This window comes from Vigna angularis, chromosome 8 (genome assembly GCF_016808095.1).
Source record: "Vigna angularis cultivar LongXiaoDou No.4 chromosome 8, ASM1680809v1, whole genome shotgun sequence".
Lineage (NCBI taxonomy): Eukaryota > Viridiplantae > Streptophyta > Magnoliopsida > Fabales > Fabaceae > Vigna > Vigna angularis.
This window is the reverse complement of record NC_068977.1, coordinates 26,493,815-26,506,016: the sequence shown is the minus strand read 5'-3', so window position 1 is coordinate 26,506,016 and position 12,202 is coordinate 26,493,815. Positions and strand designations below refer to the sequence as shown.

The 12,202-nt window shown below is 32.7% G+C and overlaps 1 protein-coding gene across 1 annotated transcript; it reads left to right on the top strand.

Moving 5' to 3' along the window:
- Window positions 1–2,694: 2,694 nt before the first annotated feature.
- On the top strand, window positions 2,695–11,666 carry LOC108345994 (uncharacterized). Its single transcript, XM_017584896.2, has 8 exons — window positions 2,695–3,193; window positions 4,392–4,486; window positions 5,374–5,453; window positions 5,658–5,699; window positions 5,781–5,908; window positions 6,332–6,512; window positions 7,982–8,160; window positions 10,808–11,666. The coding sequence occupies exons 1-8, from the start codon at window positions 2,802–2,804 to the stop codon at window positions 11,322–11,324; spliced, it is 1,614 nt and encodes a 537-aa protein (XP_017440385.1). The 5' UTR covers window positions 2,695–2,801; the 3' UTR covers window positions 11,325–11,666.
- Window positions 11,667–12,202: the final 536 nt, after the last annotated feature.

The window sequence follows — 12,202 nt, the reverse complement described above, 5'->3', positions numbered from 1 at the left end:
AAAAATGATATTCTTAATTTATTAATCATTTACTGAATTTTTGTTTTGTTTGGAATACTTTTCTGTAAGTCTTTAGTTGCGAGTGATTATGTTTTTTATATTATGTGGAATTTAGGATTGAGAAAAGCTATATTCAAGTAAGAAGAACTACTAAGAGTTAAAATATTACTCAGTCTAGTTGATGATGATGATAAGATTCTGATAAGTGTCTTGGATATTAAACTATCTTTGTAAAGTAATTGTGATTTAACTGTTTTTGATATAAATGAGATTGAGTAAATGTCTTGATTTAAGTATGATATATCAAATTGAGTAGATTTTGAATTGAATTAGACTGATTTTAGTGGGTTGGATAGACCCAATAGACCGATATGATATATTTACATCATATTTTCAATTCAGAAGTTTCATTTGCTGTGATTTCACTTACAAATATGGTTTTTCACGAAAAAAAAAATATATACGGAAGTTTATTGTCATTTTGTTCATAAAGAAATAACCACTAACATCTCAAGATTTTCATGTTTCAATTTGAGATATTGAAATATTATCATTATGACTGTTAATTTTATTTTATTATTGATTAGGAGAAATATTCTTAACCTATTTTATTTTATTATTGATTAGCAGTTCCTATTCAAGGACTAAACCGTTGAATGAGAAAAAATGTATTTTCTTAAGAAAGACTTGGGTCATTTTATTCATAATGATATATTTTGAATACAAATTAAAAATCTTGTGGCTAACAAAAGATCTAAATGCTCATGTACAAACACCATGGTATATGGAGGAGAACTCCAATCAAGAACCAAAGAAAATTTGTATATTTTTTAAATGTGAAATCCTCAGCCAACCTTAATAGGAAGTGCTATTTTAACATACACCGATAAAACTTAATATAGATAATTTTGATGTTGCAAAGAATATGGTGTGATCCAATTTGAATTTGAAAACACAAGAAAGTATAATATTTTGGTTGCAAACTTCTAACCTAACTTTTGTAGCATGCCCAAACAAAAATTATAAAGATGATGAAATCAATTCCTTCCTACTCTTTAGTCATTATCTATCTAAGTCCAATCCAAAAGAATATTTTTCACATTCGTCTTACTAAGGGTGTGTTCTTTTGGGTGTATTTGGGAGAGATGATTTGGGAGAGATGATTTGAATGTATTTGAGTGAATTTGAGGGTAATTTTTTAGTTATTTTTTTGAGTGGATTTGTGGTTAATTGAGAGTGGATTTGAAAGTAAAGTTTCTGAGAATTAGTCTAGGATTTGATTGATGTGATAGATTTTAAAAATTAATTTAATTGGTAGAAAATAAAGATGACCAAAATGCCCCTAGTTATAAAAGTATTATAAAATGTTATTTTGTAATGTTATATTTAATTGTAGAGATGTTTATAAAGAGAAAAAAATTATGAATAATTTATAAAATTAATGTTTAAAAATTATAAAAGTTATAACGTAGTAAAATGAATGTATTTTAAAATGTAGTATTAAATTGTAATATAATTTAATTCGAATATGGAGAAGCTACTATGCAACGCAATAGGCATTGGAATAAGCTGTAACCGGTTAACCGGTTACGCCTCCGTGTAATCGAATACGTGCAGGGCATATCAGTCTTTCTATGCCATTTCATCCCAAATCTGCGCACCTAAGGCGAGATGACTTGAACAGTGTATTCTCGCAAATCAGCGCTTTTACATCCGACCAAATCCTCGCAAATCGGCTCAAAAGAACAACGCTGTTCTTCTAAATCAATCCTCGCTAATGCACGTGAACAGAGAAATCAGTCCAAACGAACACAGCCTAAGTCTTTTTCTTTGTATGGAATTTTATAAAATTCGAGTCTTGTTTATATAAAATTAACGTAAAGTCTAATCTATATGATAATTTTTTTATACATGATAACATTTTTTTTAAAAAAAAACCTATCTTACAACAAAATGCTTAAGTTTAAGAAAAAAAAAATCATTCAATCAATTCTTAAAATTGTCTCTAACGTGATGATTAACTCGTGTCACACTTAAACATATACTTAATGCATGATATATTATACAATAACAAAATTAATCAATATAATAATACTAATGTTTACAATAATATTATCTATGTTTGTTTAAAAGGTTAGTCTCTCAAATTTGAGAATGTTTTTAATTAAAAAAAATCTAATTATATATATATATATATATATATATATATATATATATATATATATATATATATATATATATATATATATATATATATATATGATTAATCCTACCTATGTTATTCGGATTTAGAATGAAAACATTAATTAAATAGATTTTGATGATATTTATGTTCAAATATGTTTTTCTTTTCTAATAGCAATACCTATTCAAGGAGACTTAGTTCAATGTTCCACAAACAACATGTTGATTAAAATATTATAGTATGAATTGATGTAAAGTTAGCTTAACCTATTTTTATCCTATCAAAAAAATAATGATTGTTATTATTATTTTAATCACTTATTTAATTTGAATAAGGTAAACATTTTACCTTAGCTTATATTTTCAAAATTGGACTAAATCAATATTTTAAATAATAAATATAAATCATATTCCTTTGTAAGATAATTTTGATGTCCAGTTACTATTATTATTTATTTTTATTTTTCATATGTTTATAGGAAAATAAAATAAAGGTCACGTTAGCGTTAGCTCTTCATCCTTTGAAAATAACTGATTCCTCCACACTCTCCCTCCGTCACTCGCTCACCTCAAAACCCCCATTCCCAACCCACACTTCATCCGTCGATGCTCACTGCATGGCTCTTCCGTCAGAGCCTCAACGTCGTCGCGGCCACCACAACAACCACATCGCCACCTTCCTCCAATCCACTGCCTCCAACTTTGTCTCTCTCTTCAATCCACCAAACCCTCCGTCTCTGACGCTCCCGCACCCGCCCTCTTCACTTTCTCTCCCTCTCTTCTTCGGGCCGCCGTTCTCAGCCTCAAACGCCCTTGACTCCACCGCGAGCACCGCCGAGCCCGCGCGCCCTGCCACAAAATCGGTGAGCGTCGCTCGGCTAGGCGCCAATGGGAAGGGCGGCGGCCGGGGGCCTGCCTTCGTTGGGCAGGTGTTCAGCATGTGCGACCTCTCCGGAACGGGCCTCATGGCCGTTTCCACGCATTTTGAACTTCCCTTCATGTCGAAAAGGTCCCTTTCTCTTTTCTTGGAATCGTATTATTTATTTTTGCTCTTTTGAATTCAAGATGAAAAGAAAAGGGATTGTTAGTTTCTGATTAATGGTTGGCGAATTTTTTTCTTGTTTTGTGTTTTCCTTAATTTCAAGAATTATGGCAGTTTTTCATTTTTGGGAGACATATAATGGAGTGGATTTGAGTGGTAGGACCTACATAGAGAGACAACAAAAAATGAAAAATGAAATGAAAGGTTGAGAGAGAAAGTGATAAACGTGACAAGTGATAGGATGAGAGGTGGTAAGAAAATGAAATGGATGGATGATAAACTGATTACATGAATATAGCATTTAATAAGAAAGATGAAACAAAAATCTAAACTAGATTTTCTGATAAAAGGACTTGTACAACTATTTGGAAGAATTTATTTAAGCTCACTTTGCGGCGTAAGTATTTGTGAAAGTGTTTTGAGACTTAGCATAAAATGTTATGTGCATCAGTATTTGTGAAAGTGTATTGAGACTTAGCATAAAATGTTATGTGCATCAGCATATTTCAATAAGCTCTCTAGATGCATGTTTGGATTTGTGTTTTGCCACAGTATAATTGCATAACCTCTTAAGCTTAATATTTATATGCAAGTCTTTTATGTGATACATGCTTAATAAGAGTTTAATATACTTGAGATGGAAAAGAAATAATTCTTGAGGCTTAATTGATCCCTCTCGTAGTCTTCTGTTTATAAAAGTAAATTAATACAAGAGTACATGATAATGGGTAACCTTAGACACAATATAATCATGATAAATAGAGTAACCTTAGACACAATATAATCATGATAAATAGGTAATCCTAAACATAATATAATCATGATAAATAGGATAAATATTCTAAGCCAAACACAACCATATCATATGTGATGCTTGAGTTTGGTTGCACTTAGTGATCTTACTATCTGAGTGAGATGCTAAGAGTGAATATGTGATTTCTGTGAGATAATCTCTTACTTGTGTAGCAAACATGGGACATCTTGGTTAGGCTTTGAAGAAGTTTAGGAGTTGCTGATTATAGATTCGTGAACATTGAAAGGAATTTTCAGCAAAGATAAAGATGCTTGGTTGAAATTGTTAGTCATATAGATCAAGCTTTTACGAACTTTATTTTGTCTGAAGATATGAATTTTCACGTATTATATATATATATATCATCTGCAGAACCCCTGAGTGGCTGAAAAAAATATTTGCAGCGATCACCAAGAGTGAGAGGAATGGCCCTGTATTTCGCTTTTTTATTGATCTAGGAGATGCAGGTTAGATATATAAATGTTCTGCTTTTCTCTAATCTTTGTATAATTGTATGTTATTGCTTTACATATCCATTTCTTTCTTATCATTTGCTTCAAGGTTGTTTTGATCAATATTCCTATCTAGTTTTCTATATAGAACTTGATGAAATTTATGTTTATGATGATATATAAATAGCATTGTGTCCTTTAACTCGTACAAGGCTGATTAGCCTTTGAATGTTCATTAATATTTTAAATAGAAAAGAAAAACATTTTGCTTGAGTGGATTGAGGAACCTAAAAGTAGGGAAGAATAAGATATTAGATATGCTCTGTGCAACATAAAAAAAAAAAACTGATACAAGGAAAAAATAAACTCAAGAATGTGACAAGGCTGTCCAATCTATGTATATCTGAAAATGGCAACTAAAATTAAAGTGGCCATGTACTGCACACCAAATAAAAGCCACAAAGCAAGTGGCAGATCGGCACCTTTAACGATGCAATCATTTGGGCCCAATCAGGTGCATCAAAGGGTATCGTATATACCACATGCTGCCATTAAATATTATCTTCCTTACTTTTACCATATTGTTGTATGAACCCAACAAAAACTGTTCCAAAGTGAAGGGACTAATATACTGGCGTACATGCCCCAAGAATCCTAAAGGGTTTTTCCATACATAGAGCTACCTGCAATGCAAATATACTGGCCTACCGTGTCTGATCGTGATCTCATGCTGACTAAAATATTCCCCTTAACACAGTATATATTTTGTTTGTTCCCATTTATCCCTGTTAGCTCTCTGCTTGTCCATGAATTTACTCTATTAACATCTTTAGCTTGGCTAATGTTAATATCTGATCAGTAATTACTTTTTCACTTGTTACTGACATTTTTAATGGTATTAGTTTCATATGTCAAAAAGCTGAATATTCCAAGTGGTGTGGTCGGTGCCTGTCGTCTTGACCTGGCTTATGAACATTTCAAGGTACTGTTGACATTTTCATTTAAATGTAGTTGTGTTGATTTAAGCATGCCCACTGAAGGTTCTGTGTAATGTAATAATGATGAGGTTGTTTAGACATAGCATTGCATGCAGATTTATGTTCCTAATTATGGAATTTGATATATAATCTTCTTTCTTATTTTTTTTACGCATAATTTATAACATTGTACATTACACTTCATCCAGGAAAAACCTCACTTGTTCCAGTTTGTTCCAAATGAGAAGCAGGTATTATTAGTTTTTCATTGTTGCATATCTTCGAGTTTTATTCACTGCCTTCTGTATTAATAATAAATACATCCACATTAGGTCAAGGCAGCCAATAAACTTCTGAAGGCAATATCACAGCATGGTGTCAGGAAAAAGGTTGACGGGGTTCCTGTGTTTAGTGCCGAGAACTTAGATATTGCAATAGCAACTACAGATGGGATTAAATGGTGTGTTTCTCAGCTTCTTCCTTGTTTCCTGTGAACTATAGTTTTTTTACCACAACTTTTTATCTTTTTGATTCGAGATTTAATATCAAACAAATAATTGTTTTGGATTTTCAATGGATGGATACCTCTTCTTTTTATTAAAGTAAGTAATTCAACAGGAATCTCTGTACTTGTTTCTTTTCCAATTGTATATGGACAGATTTAATATGATTTACTTTGGGATTGTTTTGGTCAGTTTTTCATCCTCGGTAGTAGTAATAATATTGATTTGGGATATGCTATTTGTGTTAGGTTTTGTGTTTACTCTTGATTATTTATCTCATTATGTTTCATTGATACCAAATTCTTTTGATAAAAAAACGTTTCTACCAGAGCATGGAACTGAATACACTACGCTTACCGTATTTCTCTTTGTTTAATCAGGTATACTCCCTACTTCTTTGATAAAAACATGCTTGATAATATTCTGGAAGAAGCTGTTGATCAACATTTCCATACCTTAATCCAAACTCGGCACATGCAGCGGCGGCGGGATGTGGTTGATGACAACTTGGCCGCAGAAGTGATTGAGGAAATGGGAGATAGTCTTGGGGAGCCACCAGAGGTATGATTAAATTGAAGAAAAAATATTTTGTTAAACAACATACGTGATAGTGAAAGAAAGTTTTCTTTTTCCAGCGGTAGTGCAAAAGAATCTCACAGATGGAGTTTTGATTGGAATCATTAATGACTAATTTAGAATTTATTTAAATACAAATAAGCATGGTTGTGCGTAGCTAGCTACAGTGCCATGGTGGAGCTGAGTAGTGGCAGAGCTGATTAGCTCCTGGCCAATGGAGCCCTTCGTGGTTGTGTAGTTCATGGTTGTGACTGTAGTAGCCCTTGTGGCCAGGATTGGGACTCTATTCTGTTTTTTCTAATTTGTCACCTTTCTCCTGATTTGGCATTTCTCTTCACATCTTTACCAGCCATCTCTGTCAGTATTATGACCATCTTGATGGTGTATTCTGCAGTTGCTTGGCCCCTTTTCACAACTTCTGCTCTTTTCTAGGGTTGCAGAAGGTTTTTAGAGAAGAGAAAATGATTGGAATTTTGGGAGCGGGTGGTATCAAAGTGGGTGATGTGAAAAAGTGATTAGGGTTTTTTAATCTCTAAAGTCAAAGACTGTTTGGCCCAAGTCCAAATTTGGCCGCCCTTCTATATCCAAAACTGTCCTATAAGAAACTCTAATGTTTAAGAATATTTGGAAAAAAAAAATGGAGAAAAAAACGTCAATACATAATTATGTATAACAGTTATCTAGTATTATATAATAGAGGTAAATGTGTAACATTAGTCTTTTGATGATAAAGCCTTGTAAAAGATACCTTTATATTACAAATAGACACAATACACAGAATGAAGTTAATATACAACAAATAAAGCCTTCAAGACATTTTACACAAAGAGAGTTTAAGCTTAAAACAAATTTTCTCAAATCTTTTGAGTCAGGTAACTTTAGATGATATATAATAATTTGATAGTTCATTAGAGCATAAGTTTAAAGGAGTTGTTGCGTTCAGAAGCTTATGAGTATAAACTTATGTAAGAGTGGAATATGCAGCACAACATTTTGTCCTAGTTCTCCTCGAAAAAGGCTATATTTGCTTTCTGATACATGATCCACTGATGCTAGGGACAGTGTTCTGAAAGTGTTATATTTTAGATTCCTGTCTCAGTGACTCTTTTATCCGGACTTCAAATCATGACTTTTTGAATACATTCAAGAAAAAACTGTCAATAACATAAATTTAAAAATTCTTCAAATTCAAAATAGCAGGCCTATCAATTTAAAATGCTATTCAAGATGGTCTCAAACTCGACAATTAAAAGCACCCAAAATGATCTGTGTATACTTAATAGAAAGGTTGGTCTGAGATACCTCATGTAACTTGTTCCTGAAAATCAGAGTTGTGCTCGATGTTTCATTCACTATGTGTTTAGAAGGGATGAACTTGAGTTATACATAACATTAATATCCAGTCCTATTTCTCTTAAAAAAGGTGGATTATCACTTGAATTTTTTCCTGACAGGTTCAGGAGTTGCTTGACGAAATGGGTCATCCTAGTATACCACTAAGTGTTATTTCAAAAGCTGCTGAACTCCAGTTCCACTATACTGTTGACAAAGTATTTCTGGGTAATAGGTGGTTGCGAAAAGCAACAGGCATACAACCTAAATTTCCGTATTTGGTTGACTCATTTGAGAGAAGGTATGTTTTTAATTTTTTTTTTTTTAGCCTTTGAAACTGCAATGTATAATTCGCGGCATTTGAACTCCTGTCTTTACTTCAGTGGTTTCCTTGTCTAGAGTTTTCATGCATTAAGAAGGATTTTAGCAAATCTTGCCTAAGAATAAATGATATTTATACAAACTCAGATAACTTTGGTTGGATATGATTTGTTTTTTCATTACTTAATATCCACGTTTGTTGTACATAGGTAAAAGGGGGAAATCAAGAACTGCATTATTAGATTATTATATATATATATATATATATATATATATATATATATATATATATATATATATATATATATATATATATATATATATATATTCAGTCGTTTGTGCTTCGCATCGACTTTACCATTGCACCTGTGGAAATGTGTAAATTTGGTTCAGATTTTGTTAAACTTATATCATTGATTTGTTAGGCTCCTCATCTAAATAGAGCTTTTCTTGTCTCAACCACCAAGAATGTTCTGTCACTGCTTCAAGAATCCTTCCCTATTATTTATAACTGTAGAAATGTAGTATGGACGGGATTATGGAGGGATTTAAAATGGGAAGTCTGTTGTCAGTCATCCCCGTTATCTTCTCTAGAATCTGTCTTCGAAGCCATAAAATTCACTTATACATGACACACTTAGTGTAAGTTCAATTTGAAGATGTTTTATTATTCTAAAAGTAATCTGATGTCTTCTTTTTCTCATCTCAAATAAGCATTTATATATTTCTCCACTTTATCGACCTAACTTGAACATGTTTGGTGTAGGTCTTTATTTACTGCAACTTTTTGAAAGAGTTTATTTGATTGGTCATTGATATATATTGTTAATACTGAAAAATGATTGCAAATTCAGAGTCAAGCTCCTGTGACTAGGAAAAGAAAATTGTTAGCAACTATGGTTTGGAAAGGAACTGTTGAAAATCACAAGACTAGAGATATGTTCAAATTATAGTATATCAATAGGTGAAAATCTCATCTTGTAAGTCAGTTTTGCAATATTGAATTACACTTAAAGCCCACTGTCTAAGATGATGTCAGAGCTGATTCAAGTGATGGTTTTGGGGTCTATCATATTGTCCATTATTGGACCACTATCCAATTATCCATATGTATTTATTTTCAAGCTTAAGATGCAAATCCCAGGTGTGTTTGCAAGTTACTATCAAATTATCCATAAATATTTATTTTCAAGCTTAAGATGCAAGTCCCAGGTGTGTTTGTAAGTCCTAGGTGTGAAGAATGTGTTGAAGATCTTTTACTCTAATAGATTTATATGATCAAATTATAGTATGTAAATTGGTGCAGACATTTGCAAGTTCATTTTGTTAGGTTGAGTTAGACTTAGGATCAATGCTATAAAAGATAGATGATCAAAGCTGCCAAGTACATTTTGCTCTCCTTGCCCTATGCTACCGAAATGATAATTGTGCCTTTCAAGTTTCTAATATAAGGAATTGCAGTAATTACAGTAATAGTGTCTAGCTTCTAAGGAAGTAATGAAAGAATAGCAAAAACGGAATCAGCATATTATTAGAAAATAATCTGCCCATAATCAGACATCGTCTACCCAATTATTTACCCCATTCTAGAGCTTGCAAAATACCAACGTAAGTGGCAGCTACCAATTAGCTGTGAAAAAGTGAGATTGCTGTTGGTTTGGCATGTCTGTCTGTAGTAATTAAGCCTGGCAAAAGTTGGATAAATTCTTGTGAGGGCAATGGTATAGATGATACGCCACTACCCCAACCATCTCTACCACTTCAGTTAATGATGAGTGATTCACAAAGTGTTACGAATAAGTTAAAGGGTGTCATTCTGGCCACCTGTTTTGTGGATCATATGCTGCACTTAACTTGTAGTAGAGACAGCATAGCCAAAATTTACTAATGAAGTTGCATCCTTCTGAAACCATTACGCTAGGAAACTCATGTAAACCAACATCCCCGTTGACAACGAGTGCAGCTTCCCCTTGGCATAAATGAGAATATTTAATCAAATGGTCTACTGCTACCAATTTAAAAAATCTGTTCTTTTGATCATGGAACTAATACAATCCATCGAGATATCTATACGATCCCATCCCATACCCCTCAAATTTGAGGAAGAGGGTTCTGGATGGAATGTTTTCCATATCTTTTCAGTTGTGTTTCCTTTGTATTTTAATTTTAAGGTTTAAACAATTCAAATAACTGAACTACGTGCCTTCCCATTTCAGTGCATTCATTTTTTCTTCCGTTAACCATAGCCCAAGTACTGGTGCATGATCTGAAATCTTGACTGAAAAATGTTTTGGGTACTAATTTCATATGTTTAGAAAGTGTTGTACTCGTTACGCTAGCTAAACCCTCTATTTCCATGAATTTTATGTTTTGCATTTGAGTAGCAGATGAAACTCAAATAATTTTTGTAATCAGTTGACAACCGACCATGTTAATAAATGAGCAGGAAGCTTTGTTCGACGACTTAAATAAACTTTACTACTGATTAGAGATTAATCGACAAATAAGCTCAAGCAACTGACAATCTGGATAATATTTCAATTTTAATATAACAGCGGACAATATCAAACAGAACTTTTAAAGTCGGATGTCCAATGATTTGTAACATTATATTTCTTATCCTGCAGAAGTGAAGCTTCTTATCTGAGAGCTACCGAATCAAGGCGCTGCCTTGAGAACCCTGAAGTGGAAGATGATAGGAAAATTTCTGAATGCATAGATTCTTCTAATTGCAGTTTGGATGACAATACTGAAGCAATCAGACAACCTAGTTTCAGGCTAAGTCTACCATTTGGTAATTGGTTTCATCACCTATGGCCAAAACGGTGTCATGAAAAAGCAGGATCATCTAAAAAAGGTGTAAATAAGGAAGATACGAAATCAACCCCCTTTCTTCCAAAAGTTACAATGGTTGGTCTCTCTACAGAGGAAGCAGGCCAGATGAGCAAAGCAAATTTAAAGAAGACAATGGAGGATTTGACGAAAGAGTTAGAGAAGACAGAGCTAGATAATATGTCAGGTGGTGGCTGTAAAGAGGGCACAATGGAAGATAGGGATCCACTATTTGTGGCAAATGTGGGCGATTACTATTCTAGTTTGGGAAGAGCAGGATCTGGTCGCTGGATCAGAGGAGGAAACAACTAAAACCATTTTTTGTCGCAGAAATTTTCATTTTCAGGTTACCTATTTAACACGGTACAGTGTTCGAGCTAAAAATAAACCTCGTTTGCGGTGGATGGATCAAGCTGGAGATTATGTCTTTGATCGATGTTGTAAATGATAATTTTTGTAATTCATCAGTGATGCCCATTTTGCTCTGGGAAGTTAAATAAAACTGTTACAGAATGACATTAACTATGTATAAACTTGACCCTGCGTAAAAGAAAGAAAATTATGTCAATGTTGTCTTCAGTTAGGGACTATTTGGTCATGGTTTTCTACATCTGGAGAAAATTAAAATTCTGCTGCTTATTGTATCTCCCTCAATTTTTTTGTAAAGGTTAAATTTTGGAAAGTTAATATTAATTAATTTTTACGACTTAGTTTGTAGATATCCAATTTTAGATGAAGTTACTGTTATTTTTTTTTGTCCGAAAGTGCTTATTAAGAAAATAAGTCTTAAATCAGTTATTAGTATCTATTTGGTTTTCCATGATGAGGGGTTAAATTAGTGTTCGAAATTAAATTAGCAAATTTAAGTGCACATTGAGTTAATTAATTAGGGTTCAGTAGAAATAATAAGGAACAATAATGCTTTTGTCATCAAAATCTCAACAGTAGAGAGAAAACAAAACTTCTTTGGTCTTATTATAGATGTCCTTTTTTATACTTACAATTAATATTTTAGAGAGATTATGTTTTGTGTGAAAATTCTGATGAAAATTTCCAGTAAGACCCACCTTTTGTATTTTTAAATATTTTTCAGATGGTTTTCTTATAAAACTTTTTAGATATGTAACTGAAATTTATTATAGTTTAAACTTCTTTTTTGACTGAGCCAATCTTATTTGTTACCGGTTTCA